This window comes from Anser anser (genome assembly GCF_964211835.1).
Source record: "Anser anser genome assembly, chromosome: 5".
In the NCBI taxonomy this organism is placed as follows: Eukaryota; Metazoa; Chordata; class Aves; order Anseriformes; family Anatidae; genus Anser; species Anser anser.
The window spans coordinates 27,175,464-27,189,835 of NC_139725.1; the positions used below are offsets into that span (position 1 = coordinate 27,175,464).

At 42.7% G+C, this 14,372-nt stretch overlaps 1 protein-coding gene across 5 annotated transcripts in view; it reads right to left on the reverse strand.

The window, feature by feature from the left end:
• Positions 1-14,372, reverse strand: part of FMN1 (formin 1) — a 211,846-nt gene that overhangs the window by 139,221 nt on the left and 58,253 nt on the right. For 3 of the 5 annotated variants that reach the window (XM_083839382.1, XM_083839383.1, XM_083839381.1), the window contains one exon: positions 9,752-9,927. In XM_083839382.1, coding sequence (XP_083695508.1) covers positions 9,752-9,927 — 176 coding nt within the window. Of the gene's footprint in view, positions 1-159; positions 1,637-9,751; positions 9,928-14,372 lie in introns of those variants that run through there. The other 2 variants (XM_083839384.1, XM_083839385.1) reach the window with 2 other exon arrangements.

The following is a 14,372-nucleotide window of genomic DNA, read 5'->3' on the forward strand; positions in this document are numbered from 1 at the left end:
CCCAAGATTTCTTCAGTTTGGAATCCAAAATTTGAGATTGCCAAAGTAGAAGACAATTCCGACATTTTGACCTTAAGTCCCCACCATTAATTTTAAACAAGAAAATATTTTATATCCATATACTTCCAGATTTTAGGAAGAAAAAGTAAGTCAACCTACAGATTTGTCTGATGGTCCATCACCAGGTCTGGATTTTGACCTTTCAAATACAGCTTTCAAGGACTCCTTTTCGTTTCTCATTTTGCGTTTCAGGGCTTCCAGCTCTGAAGGATCTGCAGTTGTTTCTTTTTTGGGAGGCCGTGTGAATAAAGCTTTAAAGACGTCCAGTGCAGATTCAGCGGGGTTTGGTTTTATATCCTCAGAGGGAAACTGTGGTTCTGTTTTGCCAGAGGCTTTGTTCTCTTGAGCTTCATCGCTGTCCTCGGTCTCCCCAAACCCTTCACCAGAATCTTCGGTTCTATCATCGTTCTTGGAGACATCTATGTTTAACAAGTGGGAGAGTTGTTCCAGGAAAGTAGGACTTGCTTTAGGTTCAGCTGATTTTTTCTTTGTGGTCAAACCTGATGTAATACTGGATTTCTTAACAGGCTGTCGTAACTTCAGCAGAGCTAAATCGTTCTCCCTCGGTTTGATTTCTGTAACAGTCTCCCCGTCCTCTGTGCCTAGTCCCTTTTTCCTCACTCGTAGTCCACTAAAGAAAGCGGGCAGCTGAAATGTCTTTTCAGCCAGCGCTGCCTTATAGAGAGATGTATTATCAGCTGAAGGTCTTTGTTCTTCGTCTGGAAGCTCTGGAGGGCATTCCCCTCTAGCAAGCAAGCGACTCAAGTGCTCGTCCATTAGCATTCGGGCTTTTCCATTGGAGTCATGCTCCAGAAAACCATCCAGCTCCTTGGGGAGCCACTTCGAAATTGACGGGTGTAACTCAGTTTCATCTCTATCCGCGGTGTCATCACTGTGGCTGCACCCCTCCGAGTCCTCTGACTCCTCCTGGGTTCCACTGTTACCGTCCGAAGCCCCAGCGGACAAAGCAGCGTTGTGTAGCCCACACTCGCTGTCATGGGTCCCGTCGCTGTCGAGGTCCTTACCCTCGCAGTCCGACTCCGTATCGCTCGTCGTGTGCACCAAAGTGCCCTGCACCAGAATGGCATCCTTGTCGTCGCCGTCGGACTCGGCCGGAGAGCTCTGCGCCGACCCCAGGCGGCGAGGGGGCCGCTGGCCAAGCTCGGGGGCTTCAGGCTGCGGCTCGGGCCGGCTGCCGGCCATCGGCCCGGCGGGGACACCCGGCTCTTCGGAGCCGTCGCCAGCGCTCCCCTCGCGGGGCTCCTCGGCACGGCCGTCCGGGCTGCCGCGCAAGGGCTGGAAGCCTCTGAGCACCGTCCCTTCCTCGGCGGCAGCCGGCTCCAACCTGGCCGTCAGTCCGAATCGCGTCTTCACGGAAAAAGTGGTGCAAGCGCCTTCTGCCGGGCTCGGCGGCCCCGCGCCCGCTCCCTCCATGCCGGGCCCCGGCGGGGTCAGGGCAGCGGCGGAGGGGCGCGGGCCCGGCGCGGGCAGGCAGCGGCCCGGCCCCGCTGCGGCTGCTTCCGCCCGGCGGCCGCGGCGCCCATGGGGCCCGCGGGGACACGCGGCGAGTCCTCGGCGGCCGCGGGGCCCGGTCCCTGGCACCAAGGGCTCTGGGGCACGGCAGGCGGAGCGGGGTGGCGGTGCGGGGCGCCTAGACGCGCGGGGCGGCCGGGCGGCGGCCGGGCTCTGCCTCCTCGGGGCGGGAGCCGAGCGGGGCGCCTGGCCCGGCGCTGAACGCCCGCGGGACGCCTCGGCACGGCCCTTCCGCTGGGGTCGGGGTCCACCGCCCTACACCCATAACGAAGTCAAGCCCGAGTCAGCCCGAAGCTCCCCGCTGGTGCTGCCGTGCGGAGCTCCAGGTCGCGGCTGCCCAAAGCGAGCCCCGGCGACCGCCCGCGAAGTCGAATCCAGAGGGGGGACGATGGAAAAAAAAAAAAAAAAAAAAAAAAAAAAGCGAGAGCGAGCCTGCCTTCCGATTTGCTGCAGGTTTCATCCGGAATGCAGATCGCAGCCCGCGGGGCCACGGGCAAAAACCAGCGCGCCTGGTTTCGCGTTACTCCCGCCCTGCTGCGCCGAGCACCGCCGGGCACCGCGCCCAGCGCCCCCGGGACGGGGCCGGACGGGACCCGGGGCCCGCACCCGGAGCCCGCAGCCGCTCAGGAGCGGGCACTGCGCCGCCCCCGGGCCGGGACTGCTGCGAAAGGACCCCCTCTGCTCACACCTTTCTCTTCTTCTTTGGTAACTTGCTCCCGTGCGGTGCGCGGGTAAGATTGTTTAGTTAACACTGGTGAGTGTACTTGAAGGAAATCTTCACGTCCGCATAACTCGGCATTCAGAGAAGCTGTCAGGGACTCTCTTTACATATGTTTCTTAACACACATGAAAGTGCAAAATACTTAGGCACAGTTGAAATTCAGGAAGTCATTAATGTTCAGGTCAGGTTCCCATCAAAAGTCTTCACTTTTCCTATTTTTGGATCTACAGAGACTGCAGATCTGCAAGAATTTCTAATCGTCTTATCCCCCTGCCTTTAAGAAGTTACTTTACTCAGATTTCCACATCGGTATGTTAGAAATTCAAAGACAGTACTCTGATTTTTGTTGCGGAGGGGTCATTCTGCAGTCAGCCGTTCAGCTGTGCTGAGTAGCCTTGTGTAAACACCAGGCTGAAAGCCGGCCTTCCCAGGCAGAGCAACTGTGCTTGGCACCATTGTATCGCATTACAGGAAAGCACTTACTGAAAAGCTGAATGCTACAGACAACAAGCAACAGCTATGTATGCCAACATACTTATGTTTTGGTTTAGTGTTTATGTACAAAAAGCATGTGTTTCCCTTTAAGGATACTATAGAAAGTAAAGTCATCATAAAGTCAACAGCGAAAGTCATTGGTATCTACTGCAGGAAGCAAGTTTCCCTGAAATCAGATTGTAATACGGAAGGGCTTAGACAATGCCTACTGACACCTTTTCAGTTACAAAGTTGCATACATACCTATAGACAAAGGGTACTGGAATCACTCCCACCTTCACTTGTGATTTAAGCGTAGAACAACATTATCTGCCTTCCTATCTGCCATTTCCTGCACGCAGAAAGCTCTGGACTTGCAACTCTGCTGTGCTTAATCATCAGGGGCAAAGGGAAGGAATGTCCCAATAAGCCATGACTTACTGCCCCGGTTTTCTAGGCTTTATATAGACCAATATCATAAAAGGAAGTGCTGCATAAGGAAAGTCTTTTTCACTCCCTGTGCCAACTTTCTCTTACAATCCTGTGTTAGTAAGACGAGTGGCAGGAAGCTGTCTCAGCACTGGTGAGAATTTCTTCCAAGACCAGACTTCTCTAAGGCAAGTCTACAGCAATTTTAAACTTCAATTTATGACAAAATATTGGGCAAGATTGACCCTACTGAACCAAAATTTTCTACTCATTACATTTAAATTTATACCTATTTTTATATTCAACCACGGGATAATTGTTCAAACAACAATTACTATTGTCCTGATAACTTCTGTGGTTATGCTTGGCATATTTTATATGCATATTTATTTGAGATATGGTTAACTTATGATGGATAAACAGTATTGTATTTTTCAAAAGTAGTTTGGTTGCTCAGTGATCAAAAACCTTCTATGAAGTTGCTCATGTAGCTGTATTTTAAACTAAACATACTTACTAGATAGTGCCAAAATACAACAGGTGACAGCAGGTGTCGGTGACAACACTACACCTACACTTAGATAGAATAAAACTTATGTGTAATGATCTAGGGTCACCAAACTGTAACAGTCTTATGCATATTGTCTGTAAGCAGGTTACTGAAAATAGCCACAATCTAACTATTCTAGATTTTAATAGTATGTATGAAAAGTTCAGTTATATCCCTTATAACTCCATATAAGGCCATATTGTGATGATAATTCTTAAATATGTTTTGTCACAGAGATGAGGGGTAGAATATATTGGGTTTACGTGGCAAGGTTTTAGTAGCAGGGGGCTGCAGGGTGGGCTCTGTGAGCAGAGCCCAGCAGCTGCCCCATGCCAGATCAGAGCCAGCTCCAGCTGCTCCAAAAGGGACCCGCCACTGGCCAGAGCCCAGCCAGGCGTGGGAGCGATGCTGGTTGGGCCTCTGGGAGAGCAGATTTAAGAAAGGGAAAAACTGCTGTAAACTGCAGCTGGAGGAGTGAGAAAATGTGAGAGGAACAGCCCTGCAGACCCTAAGGTCAGCGCAGGAGCTGCTCCTGGCACAGAGCAGCAGTTCCCCTGCAGCCTGTGGAGAGGCCCCTGGTGGAGCAGGCTGTCCCCCTGCAGCCCATGGGTCCCACACGGAGCAGATCTCCACGCTGCAGCCCGTGGAGGAGCCCCCGGTGGAGCAGGTGGATGTGGCCTGGAGGAGGCTGTGGCCCGTGGAGAGCACCTGCAGGAGTAAGCCCCGGGTCGGAGCTGCAGCCCGTGGAGCAGTCCTCTCCTGATGGATGGACTCTGTGGTACGGAGCCATGTGGGAGCAGTTCCTGAAGAGCTGCTGCCAGTGGGAAGCCCCTCGCCCCAGGATCATCTGGGGTGATGGTCACAGACTGACCGTGAAGGAGTGGCAGAGACAAAGTGTTAGGGACTGACCGCAGCCCCCATTCAAGTGGGGGGGGGGGGGGGGGGGGGAAGGAGGGAAGGGGAGTGGAAGAAGGTAGAAGAGGGTGGATGGTGGGTTGGTGTTTTTAGTTTGGTTTTAGTTTCTCACTGTTCTAGTCTGTTAGTAATAGGAACGAACTATATTAATCTCCCTATATTGAACCTATTTTGCCTGTGATGATAATTCTTGAGTGATCTCCCTGTTCTTATCTCAACCCTTGAGCCCTTTCCATCATATTTTCTCCCCCTTTCCTTTTGAGGAGGGGAATGAGAGAGCAGTTGTGATGGAGCTTGATTGCCCAGCTGGGTAAAACCACCACAGAGGCAATCTCACACAGTTGCAGAAAATGAGACTGTTTTATTCATACCTCTTCTCTTGATAACGAACTAGAGGAACAGAGAAGAAAACTTGAAGCTTTTTAAGCATTAGGATGAAGAAAGGAATTCATCCCTATATCTACCACTGCAGAAATTATCAAAAACTAGAAGCCACTCAGTATCTTAAATTCAGCACGTGATGCATAAAGCCCCAACCTCAAATAAAGATCCTGTAATGACTTGCTTCTCACAGTCTGACAGTCACCCACTGGACAGCCCCTGTGAAGGGACTGGATAACTGATGAAGAAGTACAGTGTTTCTGGGTAAAATGCATGTATTGATACGTGCCCTTAATATTTTTACATAAAAAGATCATTCCATGCGTATGCAAATGAGACTGAGCCAATTCGCTGACAGAAGTCTTTTAACATTGGGTGGTTCTGTCTCATGAGGAAAGTCTGAACAGACTTTAATGTTGCATCTGACGGATGAAATGACTTCAAATTCGTTAGGAAAAAAAAAGCAGTTATGATAATGTTACAAGCCTCTTCACTTAATAAAACTGACTACCCTCTGATGCCTCTGAAAAGCCCCTACAGCCCATCACAGCAACTTTCAGGACAGTCAGTGCATTAATTATACAAGAGGACAATAATTCCTTACAGTTTAAAGAACATTTAATAATCCACATCCTTACTGACCTACATTTCATCACAGACAGAAGTCACACCTACACCTCACTCCACTGCTATTCTTAAGGTGTCTGAGAGCTCCCCTGAAGGAAACTTTAAAACTAACCTTGAAGAAAACACACAGTAAGGCGGAAATAAAACTAGTCTTTTCAATCATTTTTATACAGCAGAACTCAAGCCTTCCTGACAGCATATCTACCTAGATTGCCTTTTCAGATTATAACAGCAAACCACAGAAACATGAACAAGGCATAGAGACATACTCTACAGAACAGTCAAATGGCTGAACTGTGTAGAAAAATTTCCAATGCATTTTCAACATAAAGGGGCTGGAAACAAGAGTTTGCATAATTTCTTGAAAATCATTATAGAATCAAAATATGCACTAAACTGTGCCAGGCTTAAGAAAAGACAAGTAAAGCTGCAGGCTGTGACTCCTGCAATTTGAATTGATCTGAGGCTCAGCTGACACAGTCCTGGCCTCTGCACTGTCCCCCATGCTGATTGATAAGGATAGGGATCTTAACCTTCTCCAACTCTTCCTTCTGCCTCTCCTGCCAACTGTTTATCTTTTATACTTCGTATTTTAACTCTTCAGATGCTTTAAAATAGAAAGGACAGAGAATATGGAAGGAAATGTATAGGCCCTGGATTGATGCCACTGTCTTCACCTTTGTTAACTTGCTATATGTGAGCAACTTTCCTGAAGTTTGGAAATCTGGGTATCACCATTATACTCACTGTAAATATAAACAGTTAAGTTTAGACTTAGCAACAAATACATAGATACAATAATTCTTATCAAATTTCAACATTAAGTGATATTAACAATGAACATCAGACACATTTGGTCTAGGGAGGCTGTATACACCCAACGTTTTTTAATGCCTTAATCACCGTTCTGCTTGACACTGATATATTAACTATTTTAGACAATTTGAAAAAAAATCAGAACAGTTACATAGTTATAAAAACAAAAGGCACATTAAAAAATACAATTTACTGTTTTGAAGGCATCTATATTGTATCAGTAAACATAATGAACAATGAAGGTGGAAATTCCATCATATGAGAAACCTACAGTAGCTCAGAGGGAGAGCTTGTAGAAGAGAATTTATCGGATGATCGGGGTTAAAATGAGCAGACATACAATTAACAAAGACAGAGAATAAAAGATAACTGTAAATTGTGTAAGTAAACTGAGACCTTTGTGCAGTAAGGCACAAAGGCCGGCACTTAGTATAAGAACGGAGATTAAATCTGAATCTTTTGCCTTTGTGCTTTACTTTTCTAGCTTGCTCTCTTCTCTCCTCCATTGCATTCAACAGGTCTCTTGTTCCCCTTATACAGCATGATTTAATAGTTTGAAGATTTAAAAACAAACACAACTTTATAAAATAAAATTAACAGTCACATCAAATAATTTGTCAGAATTTTTTAAGTAATTGTTATCTATTAATATCTATTTTAGCTGCAGTTTCATACTTCATTTAAGTGCCTTTTTATCTGAGATGAAATACTGTATAAAGTATAGGGTGGAGTTGCATTTTTATTTTGCTTCATTATCTTCTGTATCTCTGTATCTTGTACATGCTGATTGTGAATGAGAACCCAGCACACTCAGACTAAGGTCTTAAAATCTAATGCAGGACTTTTTTTCAGGCTTCTGATACAGACTGTGCATTTTAAACTCCTCTTAGAGCGGAATTAATTCACTGTCTCCCTTACCTACTTTATCTGCCTCCTTCCAAGTAATAGTCGCATAGAAACATCTGTTCAATAACATAAGCAAGCTGCCCAGGGAAGTGGTGTTATCCCCATCCCCAGAGGTATTTAAAAGACACATGTACGTGACACTAATGAACGTGGTTTAGTGATGGAAGTGAGGTTCTTGGTTGGACTTGGTGATCTTGAAGGTCTTTTCCAACGTGGATGATTCTATGATTCTACCTAGATATGCACATATACAAATATATTGTACATTTATATAAGGCTGCTCCTAATACACAGAAAGTAGGGCGGAGCAAAGCAGCTTTGTTTTTCACATTGCCATTGTAATTAATATAACTACATTTTAAATCAGTAGTGCCCAACTTTTTGGTCAATTAGGCTAAACTTTTTTTCCACCAGCAAGAAAGGGACATAGATCACATGACTGGATCTAGTATGGCTGAGTAAATAAATCAGTCCATTTCGGTTGGCATTTTCTGGAAACATTTTTGTTTTGGAGTTGCTCTTCAGACACATGCTCATTTTTTGACCACAACTGTCTTGCTGTTCAGTCTGAGGAGTGCACAGGAAAGACATCTGGGAACAGATTGCTGTCACCAGAGCAATTCATGCAGCTTATCTCTGGTCATTACCTTTCTTATAGGCTTCTTATAGTATTACAGTACAAACAGATTCTGATGGCAGCACCAGCAGCAGCCTTTTCACCACCGTTCTTTTGGCAGTTCCTCCTCCGACTCCTTGTCACACAATTGGACCTGGGCCCATCTTGCAGCAGAAAAATGGGCAGAGACCCTAGGGCTCTGCAAGTAATTCAGCCCTGAGTTCTGTTCTGAAAGACTTTCAAGAAAGAAGGTCACAGGGAGTGAGCTGCAGGATACAATGTCCTGGTGGGTCACTCACAGCTTATCAGCCACATGCTGAGCACACCTCGCCCCCCCCCCCCCCCCCATACCTTTTTCTTTTTTTTTTTTTAATAGAAACTGGGGCTCTTGTTCTGAATTTCTTAGAAACAGCTGAATAAATATTCTTACATGTTAAGAAACTGAAATCACTCCCTCTTTCATAATGTAGTCACTAAGATTTCTAGACAGCAAATGCTGCTTGAATAAAGAAAAATAGAAATAAACTGCTTACTAATCTTAGGTTTCTCTTACTTTACTGAAATTATTGTGCTTGAAGGACTTGATGTAGAGACCCAACTGCTCTATGCTCTATACAAGGACTTAAATACAGATGAAGTACCCTCATTGACTGGATTCTTCCTGTTGTAGCATGTAGTAACAACTGTGCCACAGGTCTTTTCAATCCAGTTATTTGTTTTCATCTCAACAGTTTATTGCAAGTATAAACCTGTACTTTCATGGTAATACAACAACATTCCGATTAATTATTTTAGGAAAAGAAGGTTAGGACACGAAACTAGTTTTATAACAAGCTAAAGAGAACAAGAACGGTGAGTTTAATCTTCGTGAAGTATTATAAATGTTCTTCTATGTCAGTTTTAGTCTTTCTACCAATAGATGTCACTGTTGCACAATTTTTTTTGGTCAGTGTTTCCTGTTTGCACATACTGTTAATGTAGTCTAGTCTTCAAAGCATCGTCTTTTGATCTTTTCATTCTTTCCATGGTTCTTTTCTCATCTACTACGTTCTATTCCCTTCTCCCTCCCATTTGAAAACTACTGCCAAAATGTGCCTACTTTCTTGTCCCTGGAGCACGTGAATATTTCCAGGTAGATCAGGCTGGGCCACGTTAAACTAGTGTCTCAAGTTGCAATTAAATCAGGTTGGCACCCAAAACTTCAGTGTCTCCCAGCAAGTTTATCAACTTTTTCTGTCACATACATGGCCAGTCTGACTCCAATGCCAGTTCAGCTGCTTCAAAACCTTGAGAAGTTTTGAAACTAACAGCAGTCCTGGGCTGTGCACATGCCTATATATATGTGCATATGCACACATGCATGCACACACACCACTTGCTGGCTCAAATCTTTCTGGTCATCTCATACTTTCAAGCTCCTCCAATCCATTTCCAGGAAAACAACTAATTTAAACAAAATGCCCATCATGATTTCAGTAATGACACATCATGCATGTTATTTATTTATATACTTTTATATATATTGCTCTCTGGCTGAGTCACATATAGACATATGGACTCAGAAACCATCTGGAAAACTGCATCCCATCCAAAACTTTCCAGTTTGTCAGATTTTTTAGAACACAGTTTTAGACACACCAGAAATAAATGCATACCAGAAACGTAAGAGTATATAATAAATGCTTGTTGAAATCCAACATAGCATGAATAGAGTCCTACTTACGTTCAGTTCCAGGCTCAAATGCAACACATTTCTGTTGATCTTCTCCTTCTCACATGAATGAGCAAATGGGCTTGACTGCCCCAATCTGCAATCCAAAACCCATGTATCTTCATCTCTGTTTGACACATCCAAATTCGTCAGTCGTTCAGTGAAGTCATCCTTTAAAGCAGTCGCTGCTGGAATGCCAAAATAAAATGAAACAAAATAAATTATCTGCATCTGCAGATAATTTCTACATATAAAAAATTCTATGTCTTTTAGAAATTCTAGTGCACACTACCAACATATACGCACTTTCGCTTTTCGTATTTAAAACAAAATGGCATAAATGGGATATGTTTTTTCACTCAGAAAAAAATACCTTTGCACTTAACTTTCATCTAGCAAAAAAGTGGACTGCTTGTCTTCCTCCCCAACAAACACACACAGACACGCAGTATGTAAGCTGCTTGAGTTTTCACCTCCTCTGCCAAGGCCCTCTTGAATGCATTTGTTACATGCATATATTTCCAGAGGTGGCTGTGAAGCATAACAACTAAGCTAAGGAAGCTCAAGTGACTGATTAGACAAACTTTGACATAAGTTAAGCACAGCCCTAATGGGTATTGTGCGAATCTACATTAGCCCATTACAGCAAAAGCATAAAAAGCAGAATCTTTCAATCAGAAATGGTATTTTACACTTCACCTTGCTCCATTAACCTTAAAAAAATATCGACCTAGTTTTAGAATGATTTAGTTACAAACATGCAGTCATGAATGTAGTGTGAGAGATAAGTGCAAAAGCTGCCAGACAACAGTATATACCTGTGTCATGCACTCCAGTTACACAGCACTCTCCTTTGCATCGCTGCAAATATTTCAGCTCCCCAAAACAGTGACTCTTTTTCTGAACGATAGCCTCTAATTTATGAATGAGAAAAGCAATGAATTCCACGAGGCCAGTGTGTTCTCTGAAGTGTAACGTGTGACATGGTGTAGAACATACACAGACCATCCTATTATATATGCGGTTCTAGAATCCTAGAACATTCTCACCTAGAAAATTCAGATCCTAACATAATTTGGAGCTGTTACATATGGTAGTTAGCTTAACAATGCACAAGGAACTGTACTTACAATTTTGAAATTTATTTTTAATTTTTGGTATTTCCCCTGATTTTAAAATACCATGTTAAAAAGAAGCACGAGAATCATAATCTCTAACACTGTTTGATTAAATTTAGGCTGATTTTCCAAGCTTCTGAAGGCTTATAGCTCCAAATAATTTAGATGACACACTGTATCAGTAAGCATAGCAAGGTAAAATGCTTGGTAAAAGTGCCAACTATCCATAAAGCCAAAATATTCCCCATGAAAAGTAAAGACCTCATGGAACAGAACCTTTCATGAAATAACGTACCCTAAAACACTGTAGCTGAATATAATTGTTGTACTTGAATTTCACTTCTTGCCAAAAGAGCTCAGACTTAGTCTACAAGGTGTACAGTTTCTGGGCTCGAGTCCAAAGGCAGTCCCATTTTATTATAAAATGCTACTGCTTATGAGGTACTGATTAACTAACCATTCTCAAGATTAGGAAATAATAATTATGTTTTCATAAAATATTTGTAGAAATTTCTCTGTGGTCTACTCAGAAGCAAGTGTAAGAATTCTGATTACATAGACACGTATAGCAAACAATAATAGTTTATCGTAATGCTTCAATGAACCTTCACTAATATGCAAGCTGAATGTGTGTATCCCAAATTAGTTTATTCTTCAAATGTGTTTGCTTGTTTGTTTTCCTAGCAGAACCTCTAAATCGCATTCCACTTACAAAAGGGAATATTACAGCATTGAACAAACTAGTCATTCGTAGCTAGGGAAGCACCAGCACATTATAGAAGAGGGATTTTCAAGTTGAAGCTACTGTTCATGCTCATCCTTCCAGATGTCAAAAGACAGCATCTCTGCAAAAAGAGATACCTTAAACTTTTACTTTTTACACATACCTTAAACTTTTTGAAATTATGCACTGCACATAATATGAATTGTAATTGCATTTATAAGTATTTAAAATGTTGTTTTAATAAAAACAGACTTCTTGCTCTGAAGTGTCATGTTATAGCTTTAACAGACCTCACGGCATGATACTGACAAGAACAAGGGGCTCTGTTCCGTTCCATCCCCATCAGAGCCCCAATTATAAGGCTTCTGCTCATCGGCTCTGGCTCTCATCTGTGTCTGTGCTGAACGGATTTAACTCAACCCAGCAGATACGTAACTCGGCAAAAGGGGACTCTCTGTGGGCCAAAGCAGGGCTGGAGCCAGGTGGTGGCCTGAGCAGGGGCTGAGAGGAGACTGAGGAGGGGGTACAGCTCTGGAGGGACTGGTGGAGGAAGCCAGGAGCAGTGGTGTAAGGAACAAGGAGCAGCATGACAAAAGGGGCCTCCATGTCCCGGCCCTGGTGTCTTCCCCAGCCCACCTCAGCAGAGGGACATGAGGTTTGGTGTGAGGGCTGGAGACCAGGGAATGGGCAGGAGGTGTCCCCATGGAAGCAAAGCTGTTCCCCAAGTGTCTGCTTTTTAGATTTTTTTTTTAGTTTGTTTTTTTTTTGTGTGTGTGTTTTTTTCATATATATTTTTTTTTCTTTCAATACCATATTCATTTTATTAAAAAAGCTTGTTAATTTCAATAAATAAAATCTACTAAAATTTGCCAGCCTGAGGCTGTTTCTTGCCCACCACCATAGAGCCAGCACAGTGCTTCTCTAAACTTTAAACCCAGCAAGGACCGAAGCAATACATTTATGTCCTACGTCTGCAAGTACTTGCTCATGAAAAGGGAATTCCTTGATTTCAAATGGACTATTAACTACAAATTCATAGTTCCTATGATTACACAGCTCAAGAAAGAGGCTGGGGGAAAGGAAAAATGGGAGTCTGAAGAAACGGGACTCACAGGAGTCATTTGTAATGAAAACATTGAGAAGCTTTACGTACTTCATATTTTTTCCCCTCCACTCAGAAATGGACAGTGGATTGACTGTTTACACCAGCAGTTCAAACAAACTTCTATTTGAATACAAAAGTAAATTATTTTAAAGCATTTTACTGCAGCAACTGAGGAAAAAAAAAAGGTATCTGTACAGCATTTTTGAGGCAATTGGAGACCACCTGTATCATGCTAGCAAACTATTGTGCCAGCTTTTAGCTTTTTTCCTGATGCCTATCACATATTAATGTTACATTTTTGTGGATATCTACTGACTTTACATTGCAAAAACTTGTGGTGTCACCTATAAAGTCATACCTGCTTCCAAAAAACAAGAGCCAAGAGGAAATTTAGACCATTTCTATAATTTCAGTGACTATTGTTGATTTATGTTTATTTGCTACATCAATTTATAACAAATGCTTTCAAATGTCTGGGTGTTACGTACATTTTATCCATGTACATGCAGACAAATGTATATATCCATTCAATCATAGGTTTAATTAAGGAAAATTTGAAATGCATATGCTTATCCTTTAGCCACCTTAATCAATTTAACAACTTCTGTTGTTTTGTTTTGTACTTCAAAACAACAAAAAAAAACAACACAGACTTTCCAGGAGAATCCAGTTGCTACCGAAACCATATTCCAGGTTTCACAGCTGACATCGCCAAGGTCATGCCTTCCACAAGCACCCCATGTAGAAAGAACTGTGCCCAAATACAGATTTGCTGCCATCTATTGCTGCCAAGGGGGTGGAAGCCACAGCCTGCTCACAGCTGGGCTATCTGCTCTTTCCCCGTCGCTACACCAGTCCTGGGATATGAGACCCAAACGCGTGTAACACTGGCTCCTACACTTTGCAGTGGCCCAAAATCCAGGAGATGACAGCAAGGGACTGGGGTACATACACTGTCTCTAAGAGGCACATTATGAGAATGACAGAACCAGGAACAAGTCAGACACAAAATGTATGTGTATCTATCTATATAAATACGTGTATAGATATATTAAATGTACATAATAATGCACATGCAATTCATTAAAATTATAGACTCATGTTTTATAATGAAATGAAAAGTATTTTTTCCACACTGATTACAGGTTGATTTTTAAAAATGAAAAGGAACCATATACTGCTGCTGCTTTTCTGTAAACTGGTTTAATGTCACAGGGGTTAAATATTACTTAATTCTTAATTTTTGAACTAAAAAAAAATAGATATATGGCTATTTTTATGCACAGATACATGGCTAAGATATGTGGCTATTTTTTATTACCACAAGTAATATCTTCTGCAAACTGTGAAATCTATAAAAAATATTTTTGCAACACTTATTTTAGAACTTCATAGTTCTATCTTGCAAAGATAACAAACCATTGCAGTATTTTTAATACACATTTTATCAGTTTTGGTTTTTTTCTAAAATACTAAAATCACAAAAAATAATACAACACAACCTAAGCTACTGTACATAATACCTGGAGAGATATTAAACAATACATAAAGAAGAAACAGCTTGGAAGCTGAATAAAGAGTTGGAATATTTCATCATTCAGAAAAATAAGAATGAAATGCATAAAAAAAACGTTAGATGAGATTATTTAGGTTGCTTAGGACCAGGATGGGCTGTGAGATAATTTA